This window comes from Neovison vison, chromosome 3 (assembly GCF_020171115.1).
Source record: "Neovison vison isolate M4711 chromosome 3, ASM_NN_V1, whole genome shotgun sequence".
Classification (NCBI taxonomy): Eukaryota; Metazoa; Chordata; class Mammalia; order Carnivora; family Mustelidae; genus Neogale; species Neogale vison.
In genome coordinates this window covers 25,098,599-25,125,991 of record NC_058093.1, presented here as the reverse complement: position 1 = coordinate 25,125,991, position 27,393 = coordinate 25,098,599, and the positions used below count along the sequence as shown (strand labels likewise).

Below are 27,393 nucleotides of genomic sequence, written 5' to 3'. Positions count from 1 at the left end.
ATATCAGTATGTATTTAAGGAAAAAAAAAAAAAGGATGTTTTAGTGGCCTCTACAGTCTTCAAAGGAGAACCGAAAGGTATAGATGAAGGCTAGAGGATTCACAATGAAATAAAGATTTTGATAAAGTGTCACACCTGTCCTTGTATAAATAGCCTGGGAAAGCAGCAGCCTTTAGTCCTCACTGATAAGCTGGATTGACTTTTGGCTTTGGTACAAAAAAGGCCCTTGACAGTGAACAGAATATTTTCACTAGAGCCTGTGTATCTCCATGCTAAGGATGCTCTACTTATCACCTATTTATGCAATAGGAAAAAAATGAGCAAAACTTTCCTGTCGACACTGAAAGGAACAGATTGTTGATATCAGTTAAAAGCCAATCATCTACAGTAGCATTAAAACAAGGCCATGTGTGCGTGGGGGAGAGTATAGCACCGTTAGAATTCTACAACCTGAAAGAATCAGTCCTATTCTATGAGAGACATTGAAAGGAGGCACTGTGCATGGATTTCACTGGACTCAGGGCTCTTTGGTATGTGGGAGGTCAAAGTTCTAGGCCTGGAACAACGAAATCCATTTGTATTGGGAGTGCCAATCAGATTGTTAATTCAGGAGTCTCTCTCTGCCTCACTGTCTCTGAATTTCTCTGGGCAAAAATTTACTAAAAGTTGAAATTTTTTCTTCCTTTTCCATTTGCTGGCAACATTGTACTTTTGCACGTTATGAAAAGGCAGTAATTGAAAAATTAATATAGTGAAGTGCTTTATAACTACTAATATTAAAATATATTAATTTCCAATTTTAAGTCCCAACAGCGATTTCCTTCTGAATTTATATTTCATTATTTGATGCCTAATTCATAGCTTACTTTGTTCCACAAAAATATGTTGAGATGGCTTATGGACAATAAGATAAAAATATATTTTAATTTAAAAAATCTTGACCAAGTAACATCTTGATGTAAGACTTTTGACTTTGGGTTTTTTGTTTGTTTGTTTGTTTGTTTGTTTTTTGGTGCAAGGCACAATAGGAGTAATCACAATTTTGAAACCATGTATAAGAATGGCTAGTCCTCGGGCACCTGGGTAGCTCAGGCAGTTGAGTGTCTATTGATTAGGCTCAGGTCATAATCTCAGGGTGGTGGGATTGTACCCTGAGTCAGGCTCCATTCCCTGCTTCTCTCTCTTCCTCTGCCCCTCCCCTGCTCACTCTTGCTCTCTCTTTTTTTCTCTCTCTCAAAAAAATAAAAAAAAAATGGCTAGTGCTATCGCCCAATGCAATTCAGTCATATGACCATGTGGAATGAGCTCATTTGGAACTCAAATCCTATCACTAAAGATTGCTGTTTTATCTTAAGGCACTTGAATCTGGGTTTTCTCATTTGTAAGGTGGAGGTAATAACAACATAATATTAATAGGGCTCTAATTTTGCCACTGGATTCTTAGGAGACTGAAGGAAATTATGTAATATATAAACTATGTAGCATTGGTTAAAAGACCCTCATTGTCATCCTAGCTTTGAACTTGATCAGTATTTATTTATTAATTTTTAAATTTCTCTTCATCCATTTTCAATGGCCATGTATTTCTCAAGGGTATATATTGATTATAAATTATTTTTATTAAATTATGGCATGATAATTTCCATTATGAATTATTGGAAATATTGAATTTATAAAGAATATATCTTTTAGAGTTTTATAAGCAATTTTTTAAAAATGTAGCATATTTTTTAAATATGTGTGCACTCATATTATAGTTAGATAAGGATGACATTGGGCAGCATTTTTAGATAGTTAATTAGGTTCTTATTTACAGAGATGAAACTTCAATCTTTAATCAAATTCTTTGCCCAAACAGATATTTAACATGGTAACTTTAGCTCACATTTTTTTTTTTTGAATCTTGATTTAGGTATGTTCTAGCTTCAATGTGAATGTCCTAGAGTCTCATTAACAAAAGGAAGATTCTCTGTGATTGTCCTTTTTCTCCCTAATGAAGCTTTTTAAACCTTAGCAGTCAAAGGTTTGCTATTTTAGTAGGATTTTATTTATAATGTTGGGGGAAAATTAAAGTTAGACTGAACTCTTTTAATTTTTTCCCCTGTCATATTTAGGAAAGGGAAATAAAACTAATATGCAGTGAAAATACAGGGAGTTCCAGAGAGCTGTGGATGTTCTTTCACTATAAAGAAAAATGACTTAATTTGGTAACCACTGGAAGTTTTTGTGATGACTATGGTATTTCTAAGGCTGTAAAAAACCATTAGCAAAATCCATGGTTGGTTGTTGTTGTTGTTGTTGTTGTTGTTGTTTTTAAATTTGTTTTTCACTGATGTAAAGATTTAAAAAACCCTCTAAATAACAAAAATACTCTTGGGTAATTCTTGCTGCATTCAGAACGCAGCTATTATTAATTTTTAATGGATAGGACTGTGTCTTAGATTCATACTTCTTCATGGCAATGGGAGTTTTTAAAAATAAAAGAAACTGAGCCCTGTGAAACATGACACAGGGAAATAATTTTCCTCATATTAGCATGTATACATTTCCACCAGAAAGATACAGGACTTAATATGAACGATTTCAGAGTTATAATTGAACACCTATAGAAAAATATAGGGGATGTGAACACGTGAAAACGAAGCCATCTCAACCGTGTCTTGCAAAACATCTTTAATGAACATGTGGAAGCTGGTCAGATAGAATTAGAAGACCACTGGAGTTAGTCAGAAGCCCTTCCTTCTCATTTATAAAATGAGAATAAAAATATCTTGGAACTAAGCAATTCCTGAGGGAACACAGGTGCAAAATATCTTATAAAACTGTCAGCTATTATTTGGTGTTTGCCTCAGGCACAGATCTGGTTGTGTCACTCTCTGATCTGAGCCCCTTAGTGGCTCCCTGCTCAGCCCAGGCTTTGGCTGAAGCTCGCTGGCCCGGCATGACTCTCACATTGTGAGCTGGACCAGTGTCCCCTTCTCTGATCTCTCATGTTTTGTCTCCTTTATATGTCTTGTGCTCTGGCTTAACTCATTGGGTTTATTCATTTTTCTCTGCACGTGCTTTGTACTTATTTTTGCCAATGTTCTAATTTTGTCTGAAATACTTTCAGTGTGCTGCAATCCCTATTCTTAAGATATCTTAAGTCCTCCAGACTGAATTCCCCCTTTCTTCATATAAGTTCCTAGTACAGTCATCACAAGCCACCTGCTATTAGTAGTACCTGTATTATTCCTTTGGACAGACTAGGAGAATTTTGAGGGTCAGATTTATGTCATATATTTTGGTACAACCCCATGAAACCTACCATTTTTCCACATGTCGGTGATATTTAGAATATTTAATGAAACCAAATTATGGATTGTGTGAGTTGACTTGGAAAGTCATAAAAATGAACTAAATACCTAAGTAAGCAGACAGCATACATATTTTCATTTATTATTGTAACACAAAATATATTTATTATATTACATGAAATTAAAAATACCTCTTTGACTTGTCACACTATCAAAGGAAATCACAAAGTAAAGCAAAATAAAGGAATTTTTAAAATCATCTTTGCTTATCTGTCTCATCTGAGAATTCTCAGTGGGAAGTTATTATATTATTATTCATCAATGCAAAGAACAAAGCTCTACTGCTTGAAGGCAAGTGTGCAGAGATATAGGGCTTAGTACTATTGTTGTCAAGTATGAGTAACAACAACTAAAATAGGTGTATCTAATGCTTTTTTAAAGTCACATATGTGAAAAGAGATACCTGAGATCACCTTCAAGTGAAGTTGGACCTACTACCTATCAATATCCAAAGAATATTTAATCTTCAAGAATATGGATTTGAAAGGTTTGATAACACAGTTTGAGTGAATAATAAGGGAAGAATAATATTATCATAGATCAGGGGTTGGCAAACTTTTTCTGTAGAAGGCCAGATAGTAAATATTTTTTTAAAAGATTTTATTTACTTATTTGACAGAGAGAGAGATTACAAGTAGACAGAGAGGTAGGCAGAAAGAGAGGGGGAAGCAGGCTCCCTGTTGAGCAGAGAGCCCGATGATGCAGGGCTCTATACCAGGACCCTGAGATCTTGACCCAAGTCGAAGGCAGAGGCTTAACCCACTGAGCCACCTGGGTGCCCACAGATAGTAAATATTTTTGACCCATGTGAATCCTGGATCTCTGGGGCAAGTGCTCATCTCTTCACTACAGCCTAAAAGCTACCATAGACAATACAGAGATGAATAAGCATTGCTGTTTCAATAAGACTCTACTTACAAAAGCAGACAGTGAGTTGGATTTGGCTCATGGATGATAGTCAATCTCTTAGATTTTTGGTTATATGTAACTGGCATGATAATGAAGAAGAAATAATTTTTCAAATAAATTGCTTTAGCAACACAAATTAACTACCATAAACAGTCACATTAATTTAAATGTTGTGAACTTTAAAAAGAGCCAGAAAATAAAAGATTAGCTGAGACATACAGATTTTTATCATTAGCCACCCATAAGAGTCAAAAAAGAAATTAGGGTATCCCGAATCATTAGTAAAGTATTTCTTAATCCATGTTTCATTGAACTCTTATGAACCTTAAGATGTTAATAGATGTTCTGAGGGAAAAAAAATGTTCTTCTGTCACATAAATTTGTGAAATCCCATATTAAATACAGTTTAGTGGTAATAGTAGTAAAAATGTCAGGTAGCTTTTATGACTCTCTTATTGTATGCCAAGTAGTTTCTACTATTACCTCTCTTTGAGAGGTGTGTACACTAAAACCTACAGAGGTAAAGTACTGTGTACACCTAGGTCACTTGGCTGGGAAGTTGTAGAGCCTACTCTAAAATCCAGTTTTCTCCTCCCTGTCAAGCTCATAGCTATTGAATAATACATACTGACTCTCAAACAAACCTTTTAAAAATACTCAAGCAGTGTCAATACACTAATGTACACTTCACATTTCCAAGGATACATCATTTCTCAGATTTACTTGACCATGAAAAAATCAGAAATCCTTATTAAGAATATCACAGAGTGCTGGTGTTCCCTAGAGAAGAGTCTGGAAAAGGCTACATGCATCATGATGGTGATTCCTAAATCTAGTTGATCATTAGAATAATCTGGGAAACTTTAGAAACATACACTTAAATAATTTCAATCAGAATTAGGGACAGGTCAATGAATCAATTTCTGAAACATTCCTTCCTGAGATGATACTGATCATATGCTAGTTTAGAGATATTCCTTTGTTCTAATTCTATGGAACTAGAAATTTTTGCATACTTCATCCATTTTTGAGAATCCTTTTCTGCCTAGTCATAAGAGGCAGGTGCTTGCAGAGTGGTATCAAGAACATGAATCCTCAGTTCCTAAAATCACCAAATATAGGGCAAAAACAGCTCATTTAGTTGCTTTTTTACTTCCTAGTATAAAAGAGTATCCATGAAAATAAACAGGTATTGTTAATCTAATAGAATTTTATTTTATTTTGGCCTATATTACTTTGTTTAATTATAGAGTTTTTCATTTTTAGACAAAGGATCCCTTTTCTAACCAGCCTTTGCAAACTTAGATTCTTTTTTGCAAATTGTACTCTATCTATGTCAGAGACTGATTTTAGATATGCCAATATTTTATTGTTCTTGTCTACTTGTAACTCTGTGTTGTCATGGTGATAGGTCCTGATATCACATTTCTATAGACAATTAGCTGAAATAAATCTTTGCATCCAACACATTTATTGGAAAGGGAGATGCAAATGAGTGACATTTTCTTGTTAAACCTGAAGATAGTAAAATGTAGAAAAAAAGACCACAGGAAAGCAATGTATTAATATTGCATTTGTAAATAATGAGCTATGTCCTTATGGTCCTTTCAGTAAGTTTCAGTTGGCTTTTGTTTTATCATCTGTAAAATAAGGACATCAGAAAAAATAATTTCAAAGTTTTTTTCAGATCTAATATTCTATGGTCAACTCTTAAAAGTAGAAAGGATCTGTTGCGGGGGGAGGGGAGGGAAGGGGTGGTTGGGTTATAGACATTGGGGAAGGTATATGCTATGTTGAGTGCTGTGAAGTGTGTAAACCTGGCGATTCACAGACCTGTACCCCTGGGGCTAATAATACATTATATGTTAATAAAAAATTAAAAATAATTTACAAAGTAGGAAGGATCTGAACTACAAAAAAGAAACCATAATGCTTGCCTTTATAAATAGGAGAATACATGCAAACTCATATACTAGGGATCCAGCCTCATGCCAAGAAGTAACAATAGTAGTCACAGGTCAATATTAAAACAAACAGATTGAAAAATCCCAAACAACTAATTTAAAACACACACACACACACCACACACACAGATTAAGTTACAGATTGATATGTAATATTGTAATTTTTAAGTTCTCAATGTTATTAATTTTTTGTAAGACATATATGATGACCTTATTGTATCTATTCTATAGTTAGAACAATTAAAAGTATTTGACTTTTGTTTATGATCATATAAAGGGGGGAAAAATTAAAAGTTGTGTTCAGAGGACTTTTTTCCACTTTAGATAGCTTTCTACAGGCATAAAATAATATCATCTGAAAACTTTTTTAGGGGATGAATGATTTTTCTTGTTACTTTAGTACTTTATTCACTCTTTTCATGGTGTCATTAAATCCTTGCAAAGAAGTCTTTATTGTGATATGAGATACAGCAGGCTAGAGGCAAGGGTATCCACAAAGGATGGTATGTTGGAGTGAAATTACTGATGCTAATCAGCAGTGATGATAAAAGTCCAAAGTACAGACTCTAAAATAAACCAGTCTCCAATTAATAATGACTATTTTTGAGAAAGATGCCCCAGATAAGCCAACCTACTGATAACTTCAATCCGTCTCTTGGTTATTTGTTTCAAGCTCTTCCTGGAAATCTTGGCAAAGCACAACTAAAAAAAAAAATAAACCAATACGTTTTTCTTGCACTGTTCTTCATAAAACACACTGCCTGATGTATAAATCAAGTTGTAGGAAAACAAAACTAAGCAAAAATATGGTCAAGGTGAATAAGGAGGAGCAGGAACAAAAGATTTACCTAATTTACAGTAAGATTTTCTGTAAGTAAAGACATTCCTGGTCCCTCAAATTTCTTTACACACACATACACACACACACACACACACACACACTCAAATCACTGCATGTATGGAGCAGTTTCCATTGAGATGATGTATGTTAGAATAATCTACACAATTACCATAAAATATGTAGACCTGAGTTATGAAAAAAGTGAAAAATAGAAAAATTATGCTTATTAATATCCTACCACTGACTGATTATGTCTTTCTGTGAGTAAAGCCACTGTTAAAAACAGGCAAATTTCAAACATATCCAATGTTTTGTACAACTGGAGTGAAAGTTTGAAAGGGAGACTACTAGGTCTTTCTTTTCAGTTTCATTTTCTTACACTGCTGGAGAGTAAGGAGTGGGCAGCAATGTCTATAAACAGCTGATGGCTGACCTCAAGTCTGAGGTAATCACTAACAGTGACAAGCTCCGCAAATCTCAGACGTGGCTGCAAATCAAACACCGATCACCCCCTGTGCACGGGGCACAGAAGCCCAGTCACAAATCTCTGTAGTCATACTCATCACACAGTTATCACCATTAACAGCAGCATCTTGCAATATGAAGGACAGCAATAAATACCAGTGGGTGAGCATGAAAAACTATTCCTACATACAGCTAACCAAAGAGCTAGCCGACCATTAATTCTCTTACAGTTTAAAGTAAAAGACTTTTCCTGATTGGAAACAGCCTATTTTACACGACTCAGGGGTTAACTTGGAAGACATTTATTCTTACAATTCTATTCCCACATGTTAAAGGTGTTCAAGGAAGGGATCATTCCCGATTATCTGGAACTTCTGAAAAAATAAATTATTTTAAAAATCTGATCTGCTCCCATTTAGTGCAGTTCTATAGAGTTAAAAAATGCCAAGAAGGCACAATATAAAAATAATGAGAGAGGGTGAAGGAATTTTATAAATTTAAGTTTTAACAAAATTGACTTCTAATCTCTGAAATTGGTCCGAGATTATACAAATTAAGTAGAGGTTCCACAGTTGTTTACAAAGATGGAAATTCCTCATGGGGAATATTCACTTTGTTCTTCATGCTGGGGCTGACCCTCAGATGAGCAACAGCATTACTTAATTTTTGTTATTTTGTAGCAACTTGAAAGGAGAAGCCATTCCTGAATTCACTCAAAGGCAATTTAACATTAAAACCCACAACATACCCTGCAAAACAGAAACTGTATTTTGCAAAATCAACACTTAGGGAATTAGTCTTCTCCATTTCTCAACAATGATCCTCCCTTATCTTTATTGTATGAAATTATGATGTTTTCTAAGATTTTCTTTGGATGGAATCTTACAAATGCCCCTGGTGACCACTTTAACCATTTGTAGAGAATTTGTAAACCATCCCTTGGAAAAAAGTCTTTAAAAATCCCACTCATATTCTCAAAATCTACCTACTTCTCTGTTATTACGATAAATAAATCCTTCACATCTCTGGAAAGATGCATTCTGTACCCCTTTGCTTAATGCAGAGATCTTAGTTTCTTTGCATTTCATAGAAACTGATACAATGGCAGAGGGTGGGTGGGATGCAGTGAATTAGGTTTCTGTAAAGTGTTAACTCAGTCCCTCAACTGAGATTTCTTTACAGCTTCCATTTTTCCCCGTTCTTTCATATCTTTGATCATTAGCTCCAAGTACATGTTGCCTTTTGTTCTTTCTCCATTTGAAAACAAACCAACATCAAACAAATCACACAGACCTAAATTCAATCATTCTTTCTACCCAAACGCTTTCACAGATTTAATATTACCATATTGGGCATTGATGGGGGCACTGATTAGTGAGAAAGCTGGAAAGCCTGCCTTTCTGTGAATATACCCATTGAAGGCAAGTCAATCTTAAACCTTAGCTGGCATTGATATTTGTTAAGGGTGAGATGATTTGGCAAAATACTCCACGTGATTACTTTTCCATCCACTCTGCTGCTTTCTTCAAGATTTAAATATTAAATATAAATTTTAGAGCAAAAATAGGCAGCTTACCCCAGCATGAAAATATGTTTCTTTAAAATGACCACATACATAGAAAATATGCAGCATGAGAACATGATTCAGAACACTGAATCTTTTAAAACTAAAAATCGGCCACCTGATCAACTATCTTTTGCTTAGAGTGGGAGAAGCACAAAGGCCAGTGCCCACAGAGAAAGACAGGTCCTGGGCAAATCAAAATCCTGAATTAGGGGCACTGGGTGTTGCCTATAGAAAATCACTTTAAAATGTGACTGGCTATGCAAAGGCTCTTTCACTTGCATGTAGTATAACCTTCAGTGTCTGACCTACACTAAATCAGTGTAAGTTTCAAGGGATTAAAAAAAGACCCAAAAGGCTAATTCTTTTTGAGTGAGAGTTATAAAAATACCAAGGAAAATAAATTATTTCTCCCTTTGGGAAACATAGCATGAGATAGTTTACCATCAAGCCAAAGCTGATAGAGTCTATGTTTCCAATCAACATTTTTTTTTTGTAGGAAATGCTATTGTAATTTATTATTTATGCTCCTTATGTCTTAAAAAGTAGGTTCCAGTGTCATTTTGCCTAGGGTATACATAAAAGAAAGATGAGAGAACCTACTATACAGTGACCTTTATCTTAATACAATATTACCAGAACACTGAAAAATTTAGAGTTTTCAAAAAGAGTAGAGAGAAATCCATTTTCAAAGCTTGAATCAGTAAATGTTGAAAAAGATCTTTGCAAATAACATTATTCTTCCCATCAGATGACACATGTGGCTCAATTTACATATGAATATACTGATCAGAAAAGATTAAGAAGGGACATATGTTTTGCACCTATATAGTGTGAGATAGAGTAACTGTTTTGACCCACCAGGTGGTCATCCCTGGTATGGGATGAAATCCAAGATGACCGTGGTTAGGAAGGGGGATGAAGAAGAGGAGAAAGCAAGATGGAAATGAGCAATGTGTGTCATTTTAAAGGATCCATCTTTAAGGATCCAAAGAGTACTCCTTATCTGAACTTTGCATGCTTCTTTAACTAAAAGGAAGAGATCAACACATAAATAAGAAGAAACTAAGGCATTTTAAAGGAACTCTAACTTTTTTATCCTGTGTGTTTAATTAGGATTTCACCAATTATGTCATCCATCAAAAATGTATTGAATGTCTGTTATATGGTTCACATGGGGGGTTGGAAAGAGCAGAAAACACTGTTCTTAACCTCAGAGGGTTCACCATCCAGTTGGAGAGACAGGTGGTTTCACATTCTGTTACTGCATTGTGATCAAGGCACTGAGGTGGTGAAGAGCTTAGATTCTGCAGTCAAGCTTCCTGGGTATGAATACTATTTCTACTTTAGAGCTGTGTGATGTTGGGCAAGCTATCTTACACTTCAGTTTCCTTATCTTTAAAACAGTGCTAATTAAAGTATCATCATCATACTGTTGTTATGAAATGCAATAAGTTGTAATACACATAAAGGTCTTGATAGTATTGGCTTGTGATTTATGTTCCTGTTATAATGATGTATTTAGCATGCTGTGGGAACATAGAGGAAAGGTATGAGACTCAGCCCAGGATGCAGCATAGAATAGGGCTTTCCAGTTGAGATGAGATTTAAATGGGGCTTTGAAATAGTCTAGTAGGACTTACACAGGTATGCAATGGTGAGAAAGTGTAAGAAAGCATTGCAAACACACAGGGAAGAGATATCACTTAGAGTTTGGATACTTGGAGAGTCAATGTATAGAGCCGAGACTATAGTATGGAATTTATATTTTTATCTTGAAGACCCTTCTGTTTTTATCCTCGTGCATGCTGGTCATTTCATTCTCTGTTTTCTTCAATAGCCTTATATCTGCAGCCATTAATTTCTTCACCTCTATTCAATTCTACACTTGGCTACAAGGTAATTTTGTTCAAAAAACACATTTAACTAGGTCATCTCTAAGTACAACATGAATTTTATCCCTTGCTATTCTTTAGACCAAATTTAACTATTTTGGCCTGGTATTCAAGTTCTTCTCTCTGCTGTCCAAAACACATGTAAAAATTTACCTCTCTTATTACAATAGCATTCTGGTAACATCCAGCGTCCTGTTCCTATCTCCCACCTCTCTTTTTAAATTTCATACTAATCTCTGATCTTGCTCAAGAAGTTTCCTCTTTGGAATTTTAATATATCCAGATCAATTTGAATTATTTCCTTAAGAATAGTCTCAACTTTGAACATGATGAAGAAGAAGAAAATTTGTTTAACCAAATCTCACACATGTTGATATGCTTCTGGCACCACAGTGCCTTAGTGTTGAGCTTCACAATTCCATGCTTTACTTTAAACTGCTCTTTCCCTTCATTCTCTTTCCATATTGTTCATACATTACTTGTGAGTGGAGGTTTGGCCTTCTAGGTATCTTACTTTCCAGTGTATGTACATCTATAGTATCTTATACAACAAATAATCCCTAAATGTTTGTTGGATGAATATATTATATGTAAAAATATATAAAACCTTCTTAATAACATGCCAAGATAATTATGTGAAAGTTCCATATATCTTTTGAAATTAGTTACTTGTTTCTTGTGAGCTAAATTAGAAGAGAATCAAGATTATATTATGGCTTATATTTACTTAGATATATATAGTTCACATAGACAGGTAGAACATTTATAAAAAGTATTGGAATTCTTTCAACTGAGTGACTGTTAAAGATGAGCTTCCATTATAAAATGTAGGTGAAGACCTAGAGGAATTGTGAAGTTATAGTAAACCACTGGACATTAGAGTTTAGGAGGAAGGGAACAACCATTTAGTCAATATCTATGGTGTGCCAATCATCACAAGCCTGCTATTTTCTTCATAAATCATCTAAGTAACTCTTTCTAATATATCCTCCCAAGAAAAGTAATTATTATTATGGCCATTTTATAGCCAATACCACCATGGCTCAAAAACTTAAGGGGTCCTTTCAAAATCTTACATCTACGTGATGAATTTGGGATTTGAATCTATATCTATCTGACTCTTGAGCCCAAGTTCTCTGAGAGGTTATCAGAATGGCAGTATTTAGAGGTAGGTTAAATAAATTGACAGTTTTGGACAAGTAACAAACTTTTTTGGTCCTAGTTCTTCATTGTTATGAGCTTGTCCTAGATAATTTCTATAGATTTTATAACTCCAAATACTTGTGAAAAGAGGCAACTGTTTTCTTTCATTCTGTTTTTTAAAAAATCTCATGGCATGGAAAGGTGGAAAAGTTATGCACATCAATGGGTTGTATATTGACTATAGCAGGGACATATAATTAGAGTGAAAATGTTTGTGAACTTTTTCTTTATATATCTCTTATTGTTTGACATGGTGAAATAGATATTATTTTTGTAAAATAAAAATCTAATAAAAAGAGGAAAAACTAGCATTTTGAGTAGTGAGTTGGTTAAATTCGAATAACCAGTCTCTTACTTACTGAATATTGATGACAAAATTATATAAATCTTAACTTTATTCAATGTACTTTTTTGCTTGGGTAAGGCTATTCTACAGTATCTCTTTGCACTCAGCTCTCAATTAGTATGCACGTTAGAAAAGAGTAACATGATTCTAGAACCATGTCTAGAATACAATTGTGCTGAGTACTTGCATTTATTTTCATTACCCTAAAAGTGAAAATAGCTAATGTCAAAATATACTTAATATTTTAGAGACCATAAATCTGTTAATAAATGTACTATACTATTAACTATCATTTGATATAAATAATGGTAATTTTACTAGACTTTCAAGTCCTTTACTTCTGAATATTGTGCAACAAATTATGATAATATATGAAAGAGAAAAGTCTAGAATAACATTTATGTATAAGAAAGTTAAATATAATAATTATTAAAATTTCCTTCATGTCCTAAGGAATCTAGTTAAAGTGACTGGGTATTCTTGAGTAAACTACAACTGGTTTGAACCCATAACCTGGAATGAACTGAGTGCAATGAAATACCAATACATAGAATACTCTAATTATGATCAGTTTAAATGTTTTTTTCCCCATATTGATTTCTTTTACCATTTGACTATTGTAGAGAAGGAAGTTGGATTAGTGCTAATAACTGGACGTTCTTCTCTCAGTCACACTGAAAACTAGCTATGTCTTCTTTTGCTTATGAGGTTCTGAGCACCTTTCACGGAACTTGGTTAGATTAAATAAAAATTTTTTATATCAAGCCATCAGTATGACAGACACTCCAAGGCACAAACTGCCATTACATTTAAGGAGAACATTTTGATATATGAATTTATACCCTCAGGGTTCAGGTCTGGCTTGGAGGACATCCTAATTAAAACTAGCCATTTGAGAAAAGAGACTCAAAGCAGAGATAAAAATTAACTCCAAATTACTTAAAAATATAGGCATATAAAATACATATGAAATACTAAGGACACTGGAAAAATAGTCTTTTTTCTTCCTACCTTTGACAATAGAGTATGACAAAAATTCAGTTCTCTTTGGGGTCTTGCAAACAAAAAAAAAATCTAATGAGCAGGAGAACAAAATGAGGATGATGCTCTACAACAAGTAGGCCCAATGCATATTCTTAATATATAGGCCACAGCTCAGAGGTGTGTCCCAGTGGCACTTGCATTTCCACACACTAAACATAATTCTAGACTATAGTTAAATGACTCCAAATACAGGCTAACCAGGCACACCCACATTAAAAAAATCACAATATTTAAACATTAACTTTAAATAAACACATACACTACAAAAAATTCCTCAGAAAACATTTTGTAATAACACAGAAGAAATGCTTAAGGGGAAAAAAAAAGTATTAAGCATGCCCGAAATACTTCTGAGGGAAGAGATTATTGTGAAACCTTAAAGATATTGATCAATAAGCCAATTGATTATTTATTGACCACAGTGGTACTTAGGCTAAGTCAATTATCATATAGTTTCACTTACTTGTGCAGTATAAGGAATAACATGGAGGACCTTAGGAGAAGGAAGGAAAAGTGAACTGGGGGAAATCGGAGGGGGAGATGAAGCATGAGAGACTGTGGACTCTGAGAAAAAAAATGAGGTTTTTGGTAGGGAGGTGGGGGAATGGGGGGCCCTGCTGGTGGGTATTAAGGAGGACACGTATTGCATGGAGCACTGGATGTGGTGCATAAACAATGAATCTTGGAACACTAAAAAAATAAATAAATAAATAAAATTTTAAAAAATTTTAAAAATCAAAGGGAAATTTAAAAATAAGTTTTTCCAACTTTCATTTTAATGTAGTAATCTACTAAGTATGTCATGTGAAAAGTTAGTATTCAATAAATATGGAGGGTAACTCATACCTTAAATTCCTCCAAGATTTTGTAATTTTTCCCATGATATTCACAAAAGTTTTTCACTTCTTTGCACTCAGGACAGCATCCATTGTGTTCCACTTTAGTACACTTTGGGTGAATTTTAGGGCATTCTGGCTGATCACAAACAGGTCCATCCAGAGCACAGACACATGGACAGTTGGAATGCCCTGGGAAAAATCGTTCTCCCAACTTGTATACAAAGCCGCTGTCATCCACACACCCTTTCCCTCGATAGTCATCAAAGATCAGATTGTCATTACTGGAGGTCTGGTCACCTTCATCAGCAGGATAGTCTTCATGACTGATGGCAGCAGAGGTGACCAATCCAAGGATGACCAACAGAAGTATGCAAGCTTCATGAATATGAAGAGCCATCCCCCTCCTCAAAGGCTTCTGGATGTGCTCCTAATATTAAATATACTCAGCTCCTTCCATGGGAATACAAGAAGGGTAGGCTGAAAATAAATATTTAAAGAAGAACAATTTGACATATATAAAGAGAATATGGATTTATGTAAGCCCATTTTCTCAACCTGTTTATTTGAGACCTATCTGGAAGACACTAAGACCTTAAATAGATTAAGTTCATGCAAATATCTACACTTTACTATAAAGTTTGGAGAGTTTATACTTAGCAGTATATGCATTAAAATTTGTCCTTTATTTCACTTGGGAATCTTAAGCTCCAATATACCTTCTGAATTTCAAAGGCCTGGCTTTGTCTAAATTAAGAAGTGGTTTTACTAAGCCTCAGAAGGTGATTAAAAGTAGTTACAAATGGCTCAAGAATATTTGGATTCAAATTCTCTATTGTTCTTTATCACTAAATTAGTGATAGAATATGTATGCTATAATTATCTGTATTAAAATCTATGAGATTAGTAAGAAAACATCTACTTCTAAAAGGGGGGAGACCAATAGTTATATATAAATTATAATTGAGATGAGCTAGTACAAAGGCCTTCCTACTTCTTTACTTCCATAACTGGAGAACAACAATGGTCTCAAATAGGCTACTTGTTTCAGAAAACATAAATCCGGATTTTGAGACATAGATAGGAAGAAAAATAGTGCAACCATTTCACAGTGACTAAGAGAAAAATTTAATAAATAGTACAAGAGAACTCCATATATTGAAAATAATTTATTAAAAATAAATTTATTTGTCTCATTGTCCATAACTTTATTTTACTCAGTAAGTAAGCTCCTAGTGGGCAGGAAAGATGTACCTGTGATTTTTTTTTTAATGGCAACTTGAATCTAGTGTTCATGAACTGCCACTTGAATTAATTTCTTCAATATAAAATATATACCATTCACATTGTCTTGAGAACATCTTTCTTTTGACATCCCAAACATATTTGCATCTAGTCAATTTTCACAAAAATGCCAATATAAAACTGTTTATTGAAATTCCTTAAAATGATAATGTGGTGATGCCATTTACAGAAAATATGTCTGATTAATTTGGTGACATTGAATCTTATAAGCTTCATTTTGCGTTAGTGGTTGGTGTGGAGTATTGGTAGTGGGCTCTTATTTAAATGTTGAGAGTGACTAACTTATACAAAGACTCTGGGGAAACTGTGACTTTAGAGAATAATAGATAAGAAAAAGTGTTGTCAGATAGTTCATTTGTCTATTTAAATGCTATTGGCTTTATGCCAATATTGCTTAGATTGTGTTTAGGATATTTTCAGATAATTTATAAATGTTATTTGTTGGTATATTTTCAGAATATAATGAATAATGATAAATCATCCCTTTTCAGTATAACATATACAAAGGATAATTCAAAAACGAGGTAAAGATGGCTTAAGGACACTTCATCAACTATTATGTTTGCATTTTAAGTAACATATGCAAATTATCTTGTGCAAAGTAATAGTAAAATGGAAGGTAGTATATTTATGCCCTCCTTTAAGAGAAAACTGCTCTCTGATATTAGAATTCCTTTTGGGTAGGTAATGATAAAAGAGATGGATATATTTTAAAATATGTCAAAAATAATGAGTCATGACAGAACAAAAAAAATGCAAACCTATAATTCTACTTGAGAAGCTGGAAGCTCCCTTTGACAAAGCATTTTTTTTCTCTTAAATTACTACAGAGGCCACAAACAGAAGCTTCTGAAAAAAGCATAAATGTATTTTTACTGATTAAGCCATGTATTATAAATCTCTCACATATTTAGAAAGTTTATTTGGAAGAAAGGAAGCTATTGTGCTTCCTTATAGTATTCCAGTAGTGTTTGCCAGTACATGCAAGATAAGCCATATGAAATACACATATCATTCTGCTTCAAAAGGACAGAGACAGAAATTGATCTCTTTGCAAGCTACAGGTAGGCATTAATATATTGTATCGGGTTGTGGTAAATGTAAACCTAAAGATAAAAATAGGGGTGTAATGTGTACTTTATATAAACCTTAAATATGTTCTTATTATATGAAATACAATTTGAAATCTGCATGGAGAAAACAAGGTTTTCTTTTTTAATAAAACAAAGTTCTTCAGTTATTAAAAAATCCCTTTTCATAATTGAGCTGCTCCAGTGTAGTTAAAAACACTATTTAAGAGAAGAAAGGTTAGAGAAATGAAATGAAAGGTTTATCTGAAGATTTTCAATAAGTAAGCAAACACTGCTAAACTGAGGATCACTTTCTAGCTAAACTTTCCCCCCCTCCCCATATTGCTACATATGATTTAAAATGACTGCATCTATTTCTTTGAGAAAACAAACATAACTCATGTCATAAGATACACTTACCTAATCAGTCTGGAGGTTAATGGTGGTGGTGGGAATCATAGACCAATATGAACTAAAAGATCAGGTATGTTTTAGGAAAGCAGTTCCTCTTTACTTATCCAAAGAATACATTTTCAGGCATGAATTAAAGGTAATCCATTCTCTCTACCTCCCATTTCAAAACACAGTCAAGAAGCAGTCTCCCGCCCTTCCAGAGAGAAACACAGCAGACACACATAAGAAATATGCTTTGGACTTGTCTTCGGAATTCAAAGCAAGAAGCAATGCTGGTCCTGTAGAAATCCAGACCCCAGTAGCAGAATCATGTTGAACTTATTTTTAGCATTTTCTCAGATCCTTCTATGAAATTTACCGGCTGATTACGCCTCCTCCACACATGAGTTCACTTACACAGTGTTTGGTACGGCAGTAGAGGTGATTTGGCTAGGCTCTGAGGATCACAAACAGCAATAGCATACTGTAGCTTAAAGCCCACTCCGTGGCAGTACCATCAGCATCATCCACAATATGTTGCTTGAATCCCCTCTTACACACCAGAAAATACTAACTGTGGACGTGAAGGAAAGGAGCAACTTTAGCTGGGTTTCTGCATCACTGAGAGCAGTTTGCAGACTGCTGATTTGGAGCTCATTCGCCGGCAGCCGGGAATTCCTCAGCACCACGGACAGCGCCAACAACTGGCTTCTGAGCCCAGCTCGGTCGAAATCCGGAGCTGCTTCTTTAGTCGAGGCTAGAGTATTCTCTAAAGCAGTCGCACTTTATACAGCTGATGCATGCATTAGGAGTGGTAAAGACATTTTACACGCGAGATACTTATTGGCATTGAAATTAAAATAAAAAATACAAAACATTGTAATTATACCTAATGCATTCTTAGATGGGCTGCAGAGATGAAAGTTCTGGAAGAGCATTGCATTTAGATTTAAGCCATCTGCAGTCTTGATTATTATTAATAGATAAAACATAATCATTGTCAAGGAATCTCTTAAACTGTATGCTCCCCGCTTCTATTCGACCCTTTGGTTGCAGAAAGACTTTCTCCATGCTACACGATTAAACTTCAGGTCTTCCTGCAGCTTGGATTTGATTTAAAAAAAAAAAAAAAAAAAAAGTAGCCCTGTTCTGCAGTTTGTTCTCTAACATTCAAAATCAATCTCCTGTAATTCATCTAGTCTGTCATTAGGCGTCATTGTAAAGCCGTTTCTTTCAAAGCCTTAGCAAAGATGTTCTGTCTCTAAATTCTTATCAAAATGAAAAAGAAAAAAAGAGCCAGACACAAATAAATGAGCAAGAAGTTATTATTATTTTTATTGGTAACAGTATGAGCACTAAAATACATGTCTAAAGCATGTTTTAAAGCAAGTTGTGAATGTTACCTGCTGGCATATTTAACCAGATAGTTGCTGGTTTGGGACTGACTACGTAGGTATTTTCCAAATCTTAAAGGGGATGCCGTCCATAGTTGGATATGCTGACCTCAAGACCACGTTCGAACAGTGCCATCAGAACCTCCGGAAAACAAATACTCTCCATCATGAGAAAACACGACTGTGTGAGCCTCACTCTCGTGGCCCATCAATTTGTGAATCTGCCCTGATTTAAGATCTAGCAAATGGATAACCCCACTGCCACTCGCCTGAGCTAAAACTTGACCTGAGAGATAGAGATAGAGAGAGAGAGAGAGAGAAAGAGGGAGAGAGAATATCAAAGTTTAATTTCAAGCAGTCACAGTTTCTAAGCAATGAAATACACAATTTAGTTTCAATTGTAATTCTATAGACTCATATTAGATGTCAGTCATTAAATATAAGGTAACTCTCATTTGTATAGGAAATAATTCCTATTTGTATAGGAAATAATTTTGACATGTCAAAATTAAGACATGTCAATGATTATAAAATTTTAAAATAAGGAAGTAAAGGCTAATACCTTACCCACTTTATCAAATTTCCTCCTAGTTTCCTTATATTTGGAATTAATAAATAATTTTGAGAAGATGAGGGTGAAAACAACTAAGCAATGCAGGTTTCTTTTTCAACTGAATTGTATGTAAAAAAATATCCAAAGCATAGGTTTAAAATCTATGTCCCTATATAATGGATAATTTACATGTTAAATTTTGCATTATACTTTAACTTGTTATAATTATGCTAAATCTTTACTTAGTTATAATAATATACATTTATGCTTTAAAAATTATGACACTTATGAACTTTTTTTGGAGTTGAAGTGAAAATAAATACCTTCAGTTCAAGAATGACTTGGGGTTTTTACTCTAATTTAAAATTCAAAATTCTGTTAAACTAAATTTATATTACATAAGAGCTAAATATAGTACAGAGTATTCTCATAATTTTTATACTGTATGATTTTTAGTGAATAATTTCCTTCAAGTGAAAAATATATCAGCAATACAATTCTAATGCTTTTATTAAAGAGGTCTGATAACAAACTATCAGGGAATTTAGAGGTAAGTAAAAATAATGGAATATGTTTACATAAAGTCAGTATGTGGGGCAAAAGCACAATAATAGGACTACCTATGGGATTATCTAATCATACTTAGAAGGCATATTATCATTCCAGTAATAATATTTAAAATTGATTTGCCAACAATCTAGATACTAGATTTTGTACCTGATGTGAATAATTCCATATAATCCTTATAAGAGCTAATGATAAAATAATATTAACTTCATTATATGGGTGAACAAATAGAGGTTTAGAAAGGTGAAGGAGCTTGCTCAAGAGGAAGTATGCATGGTATGGAGGATGGAGGGAGGTATCATTAAATCACAATCACTTTGAATCCAGAGCCTGGATTTTTAGTCATTGTGTTTTCCACATACAGCATTGTATTATTATCAATGATGCCCTCCTGACAGATTTTAAGTGGGTGATATATTCTGAAAACAAAATTTGTCTGTTTCACAGTAAAAATTCTTTAACGATGTTGTCATAAAAGTCACAGTGAAGTATTTAATCACAAATTATACCCCAAAATATCATGAATATTTTGAAAACAGGGAAAAGTTATAAAAGTAAAGCTAACCATGATAAATATGGCCTATTTGCAAACCTTTGTAACTACTGGGCTTCTTCATCTAGAACAAAGCCTGACACAGCAAAGATCCTTAGGATGGATTAGAGTGTCCAAAGAAGCAGATGTGAATATTTATTATAAACCTTCTTCTACTAAATCTTTGCTGACAGAAGCATTACATATGGATTCCACTTCTAGACTCATTCTATAGGCAATTGCTGCTTGTGACTTTCCTAAGAGACAAACAAATACCTTTTCTTTTGTAGTCTTCATACAACAGACAGGAAAGGGATAAATATTATTTTCTGTTTTTGAAATGAAACAGAGTCAAAGCTCATAAAGAAAAAAGAAAAGATTTAGCTTTAAACCATTATCTTTTGTTGAAGTCAAATCAGTAAAAATAATAATTGGAAAGTTTATGAAGGTTCTTGGTAATTTCTGAAAGTTCAATGATATAGAGAATATAATATTAGAACCTAATGATAGGATTATAAAATTCAGCGGCACCATGTCTCAGGTGTTTCAAAAATTTGTCTTTTATAGAACAGATTTTAGTAATTTTATGATGAGGTTTTTCAGGTTTACTTGGATTCATTTACAGAAGATTGCAAGATTGTGATTATATGTATAACTTATTCCTAAAATGTGTGTAAATTTATAATCATGTTCAACTTTATTTAAAGTATATGGGATTATTACATGGCATAAAATGTCTGACCTAAAATTAGCTTTAATGGTAATTGAGATGCTAAACCCTTTCTAGGCTAGAAGATTTTCAGAATTACTTACTAGGATGGGTCAACTACCACATTACTATCTAGTTGGTACCAGAGAGGTGGCACTCTCAAAAAAAAATTATAGTATGATTAGTGGTAGGATCTCTAGCAAGTGGAGTATTTACAGACATGTGTATAGGTATCTCTCTAAATATCCTGGTGATTGGCAATGAAAAATAAATCGGAATATAAATCATTTGTCATTCCAATGCAGAGTCTTAATGACAAATTTAGGAAGAGCATTTATCTACTACTTGGTCAATGGAATAAAAATATGTACAGACAAAATTTTTAGCAGTATTGAGAGAATTTATAAAAACTTGTGCTAATGCTTATGTTAAAGTTAATACACCTCCTTAAAATATGAAATAAGAAAAAAAGAAAAATTATATATTTATACTTTAAATATTTTGTTAAAATATAACACAATTTAACCAAAATAATTGTCTTGTAACATGTAATTCTTGAATAGATTATTTAAAATGTCATTTAGCCTACTCAGAGCAATCTATACTTTCAACGCCATCCTAATCAAAACACCATCAGCATTTTTCAAAGTGCTGGAACAAAAAATCCTAAAATTTATATGAAACTAGAAAAGACCCTGAATCACAAAGGAAATGTTGAAAAAGTAAAACAAAGTTGCCTGATTTCAAGCTTTATTATAAAGCTGTGATCACCAAGACAGCATGGTACTGGCACAAAAACAGAGACATAGACCAGTGGAACACAATAGAGAACCCAGATATGGAACCTCAATTCTATGGTCAAATAACTTTGACAAAGCAGGAAAAAATATCCAATGGAAAAAGACAGTCTTTTCAATTAATAGTGCTGGGAAAATTGGACAGCTACATACAGAAGAATGAAACTTGACCATTCTCTTACACAAAGATAAACTCAAAATCAATGAAAGACCTCAGTGTGAGACAGGAATCCATCAAAACCCTAGAGGAGAACATAGGCAGTAATTTCTTCAACATCAGCTGCAGAAATTTCTTTCAAGACATGTCTCCAAGAACAAGGGAAACAAAAGTGAAAATTGATCAAGATCGAAAACCTGATCTTCATCAAGATCAAAAGCTTCTGCACAGCAAATGAAACAGTCAACAAAACAGGCAACCCACAGAATGGAAGAAGATATTTGCATATGACATTACAGATAAAATGCTGATATCCAAGATCTATAAAGAACTTCTCAAACTCAACACCCAAAAAACAAAAAAGTCAAAAAATGGGCAGAATACATGAACAGACACTTCTCAAAAGGAGATATACAAATGGCTAACAGACACATGAAAAAATATCCATCATCATTAGCCATTGGGGAGATTCAAATCAAAACCACATTGAGATACCACCTCACGCCAGTTAGAATTGCCAAAATCAACAAGACAGTAAACAACAAATGTTGGAGGGGTTGTGGAGAAAGGAGAGCCCTCTTACACTGTTGGTGGGAATGCAGATTTGTGCAGCCACTTTGGAAAACAGCGTGGAGCTTCCTCAAAAAAAATTAAAAATAGAGCTACCATATGACCTAGCAATTGCACTACTGAGTATTCATCCCAAAGATACAGATGTAGTGAAAAGAAGGGCCATATGCACCCCAACGTTCATAGCAGGAATGTTCACAAGAGCCAAACTGTAGAAAGAGTCAAGATGCCCTTCAACAGATGAATGGATAAAGAAGATGGGGTTCATATATACAATGGAATATTACTCAGCTGTCAGAAAGGATGAATATCCAACTTTTGCATCAACATGGATGGAACTGGAGGAAATTATGCTGAGTGAAGTAAGTTAAGTAGAAAAAGTCAATTATCATATGGTTTCATTTACTTGTGGAACATAAGGGATAGCATAAAGGACATTAGGAGAAGGAAGGGAAAAATAATTTCTAGCAAAATTATCTCTTTAGTGTTTCTATTTCTATTTTAGATACAATATTATCTGTTTTCAAGACTTCAAAGTATAGTGAAATTCATTTCTCACTTTTACTCCTTCTCTATCCTCAGCCCAAGTTCTATCCATTCTTTTTTTTACTAATTTTCTGTAGTTCACTTATTTAAAACTGTTATGTCCACAATATTATAGTCCTTGTTTTCATTTGGCAGGACTATTGAGATGGTACACCAAATGATCTTTTTATTATAATTTCTTTACTTTAAAACCTACATATTAACTCCTAAGGTTTATCTTCAATTATGTCAATCCTATTTTAAAATGCCATAAATTTGAATGAAACAACACCAAAAGCAGCAACAACAGCAACAACGAAGAGGCTTCTTACAACTCTGACATTCTCAGGTTTTGTTTTAGATCCAACCATCTCATTTTATTTAAAAAAAAAAAAAAAAAAAGCTGAGATGAAAAGACTTGCCCAAGGTAAGAAAATGTATCTATGTCAGTTGAAAAACCTGACTGAAATCAGATCTCTGATTCCCAAATCTGTGTTTTTCCTATTGCCTTCTGACACTGAATATTGTTCTAGTATCTAGTATGACTTTCAAGACCTCTTCACTCCCATAAAAACTGGCATCTATTCAACCAAGTACAGTTTCATAGGAATCCTATATTCTCCATAAATGATATCTCATCATTTCTTGATTATATTTTTCATTTTCCATCTTTGCGTTGTTGCTTCTGTTATTCCATCTGGTGAAATATTTTTGTTAGCTATTTCCATGGTCCTCAACTATATCTTCATGTAAAATTCGATCTATGTATGAAGTCCCGTTTCAAAATGATTTTCTTCATCTTGTTGGTATAAGGCATCCCTAGTGGAGATTTTCCTATTATGAGCATTCATTGCATTTTATTGATATCACTCATATCATAATAAGATACCATAAATTATAGTTAACTGTGTATTTGTCTTACCTTCTTAATTTTGTAATTACTGGTGAACAGGGGCATGTCATATTTTTGCATTACCGCCCCCTCCCCCAGCTTAATACATTGGCTGTTACTATGTATTACTATCCTCAGTGATAGTAGTAACAGTTTTCATGACTACACTTTTTAGTCCTACAGCTCTAAGCCCTTTATACATGTTATCTCATTTTATCCTCACTACAACCCTATGGGGGGTAGATATGTACCTGCACTATACTATTAGAGCATTTATGACTCACATGTAGCCATTGGACCATGGAAATGCAGCTGGTGAAACTTGAAATACATTATAATTATAAAATGCTCACCATTTTCAGACTTTAGGAAAAATATACAAAATATTTTATTAATAATTTTATATCGATTACATGTGATAATACATTTTAAAATTAATTTCACCCACTTTTAAAAAATGTGGCTACTAAAAATGTAAAATTATGTATGTGGTTCACATTATATTTCTTTTGGACAGTGCTAGCACATATCCTCCTTCATACAAGAGGAAAATGGGGCTTAGAGATGAAAGCAAATTCCCCAAGGCCATACAACTTAAGTAATGGAGTCTTGACTTGGGGGCTATATGTCTCCAAATCCTATGCTCTTATCCTCTACGTCATGTCCTAATACCTCCGAATGAATTTTTATTGATTGGCTCAATGTTGTCTCTCCTACTGTGATTAAGCTGCCCTTACTAAAATGCAGTATGAGTCACAATAAACATCTCTTGGGTGTGCAGCACCAGTTTCTAGCTAAATCTGTGCTTGCTCCTAGGAATACTTTAAAATTAATTCCTATTTAAGTACAAAAAATATTTCAAAATTTCATTTCTGTGGTTACCCTAATGGCACTTATTGACTCCAAGAATCTTATTGTACAATCAGCTTCCTGGGAATAAGGAGGAGACTTAGAAAAGCAGCTTTTATTCTTTTAGAGCTCAAAAAGTCCATCCATGTACCCAACATTCAACAGTGCCTTAGTAAGGAAAAATTAAAACAAATAAAAAACAAACAAAAAAACACCTCCACAACTTTAGATACATGTTTTACATTAAGATGTTATAAAAATTTATGTCATTTTTTTGTTCTAGGGGAAATAAAAGGAATATATTATCCTTCCAGTGCTTATACTTTCTTTCTTTTTTTTTCCAATTTATTTATTTTCAGAAAAACAGTATTCATTATTTTTTCACCACACCCAGTGCTCCATGCAAGCCGTGCCCTCTATAATACCCACCACCTGGTACCCCAACCTCCCACCCCCCCACCACTTCAAACCCCTCAGACTGTTTTTCAGAGTCCATAGTCTCTCATGGTTCACCTCCCCTTCCAATTTACCCAAATTCCCTACTCCTCTCTAACGCCCCTTGTCCTCCATGCTATTTGTTATGCTCCACAAATAAGTGAAACCATATGATAATTGACTCTCTCTGCTTGACTTATTTCACTCAGCATAATCTCTTCCAGTCCTGTCCATGTTGCTACAAAAGTTGGGTATTCATCCTTTCTGATGGAGGCATAATACTCCATAGTGTATATGGACCATATCTTCCTTATCCATTCATCCGTTGAAGGGCATCTTGGTTCTTTCCATAGTTTGGCGACTGTGGCCATTGCTGTTATAAACATTGGGGTACAGATGGCCCTTCTTTTCACGACATCTGTATCTTTGGGGTAAATACCCAGGAGTGCAATTGCAGGGTCGTAGGGAAGCTCTATTTTTAATTTCTTGAGGAATCTCCACACTGTTCTCCAAAGAGGCTGCACCAACTTGCATTCCCACCAACAGTGTAAGAGGGTTCCCCTTTCTCCACATCCTCTCCAACACATGTTGTTTCCTGTTTTGTTAATTTTGGCCATTCTAACTGGTGTAAGGTGATATCTCAATGTGGTTTTAATTTGAATCTCCCTGAGGGCTAATGATGATGAGCATTTTTTCATGTGTCTGATAGCCATTTGTATGCCTTGATTGGAGAAGTGTCTGTTCATATCTTCTGCCCATTTTTTGATGTGTTTGTCTGTTTCGTGTGGGTTGAGTTTGAGGAGTTCATTATAGATCCTGGATATCAACCTTTTGTCTGTACTGTCATTTGCAAATATCTTCTCCCATTCTGTGGGTTGCCTCTTTGTTTTTTTGACTGTTTCCTTTGCTATGCAGAAGCTTTTGATTTTGATGAAGTCCCAGAAGTTTATTTTCACTTTTGTTTCCTTTGCCTTAGGAGACGTATCTTGAAAGAAGTTGCTGTGGCTGATATCAAAGAGATTACTGCCTATGTTCTCCTCTAAGATTCTTTATATGGAAAACCCAAAAGACTCCACCCTCAAACTACTAGAACTCATACAGCAATTCAGCAACGTGGCAGGATACAAAGTCAATGTGCAGAAATCAGTGGCTTTCTTATACACTAACAATGAAAATACAGAAAGGGAAATTAGAGAATCGATTTCATTTACTATAGCACCAAGAACCATAAGATACCTTGGAATAAACCTAACTAAAGAGGTAAAGGATCTGTACTTGAGGAACTATAGAACGCTCATGAAAGAAATTGAAGAAGACACAAAAAGATGGAAGACCATTCCATGCTCTTGGATCAGAAGAATAAACATTGTTAAAATGTCTATACTGCCTAGAGCAATCTATACTTTTAATGCCATTCCGATCAAAATTCCACCGGCATTCTTCAAAGAGCTGGAGCAAATAATCCTAAAATTTGTATGGAATCAGAAGAGACCCCGAATCACTAAGGAAATGTTGAAAAACAAAAATAAAGCTGGCGGCATCACCTTACCTGATTTCAAGCTTTATTACAAAGCTGTGATCACCAAGACAGCATGGTACTGGCATAAAAACAGACACATAGACCAGTGGAACAGAGTAGAGAGCCCTGATATGGACCCTCAACTCTATGGTCAATTAATCTTTGACAAAACAGGAAAAAATATACAGTGGAAAAAAGACAGTCTCTTCAATAAATGGTGCTAGGAAAACTGGACAGCTATATGTAGAAGAATGAAACTCGACCATTCTCTTACAGTGCTTATACTTTCAACATTGACTGACATCCTCTCAGACTAACTGAAACAGGTATAATAAACACAGTAAATACAGTAAATTTATCCAATTCCTTACATTGGCTGTTCATTAAAGGATAAAGTTCTTGTTTTGTTGAAATATTTCAACTTTGTTTTGAATGGAGAATTTCTTTAGAATTAAAGAGAAAGTTAAATTTTTAGGTTGAGAAAATTACTAAGGGAGAGTTACTGGGAACTCAGTTATCAATATGACAATTTATATTCTCCGAAATTCCAAATAAAAATTGTGAGATACGTAAAACATTTTTAAAAAAGTATATGGTGTTATATTAGTGTCAGGTATACAATATAGTGATTCAACAATTCTATATATTACTCAGTGTTCATCAAGAAATATGGACTCTTAATTCCCCTTTCACTGGTTTCACC

General features: G+C 34.2%; 2 protein-coding genes across 3 annotated transcripts in view; both read right to left on the bottom strand.

Annotated features, from left to right (window-relative positions):
• The window catches only part of VWC2L (von Willebrand factor C domain containing 2 like), a 167,484-nt gene extending 149,550 nt beyond the window's left edge, over positions 1-17,934 (bottom strand). For both annotated transcript variants that reach the window (XM_044240837.1, XM_044240838.1), the window contains exons 1-2: positions 17,219-17,934; positions 14,434-14,903 (exon numbers count right to left, since the gene is read on the bottom strand). In XM_044240837.1, the coding sequence (XP_044096772.1) occupies positions 14,434-14,823 (390 nt within the window). In that variant the 5' untranslated portion in view covers positions 14,824-14,903; positions 17,219-17,934. The remainder of the gene's footprint in view (positions 1-14,433; positions 14,904-17,218) is intronic.
• A 761-nt stretch (positions 17,935-18,695) lies between these two features.
• Positions 18,696-27,393, bottom strand: part of SPAG16 (sperm associated antigen 16) — a 1,041,622-nt gene continuing 1,032,924 nt past the window's right edge. The window contains exon 16 of the mRNA XM_044241541.1: positions 18,696-18,871. Within this exon, the coding sequence (XP_044097476.1) occupies positions 18,696-18,871 (176 nt within the window). The remainder of the gene's footprint in view (positions 18,872-27,393) is intronic.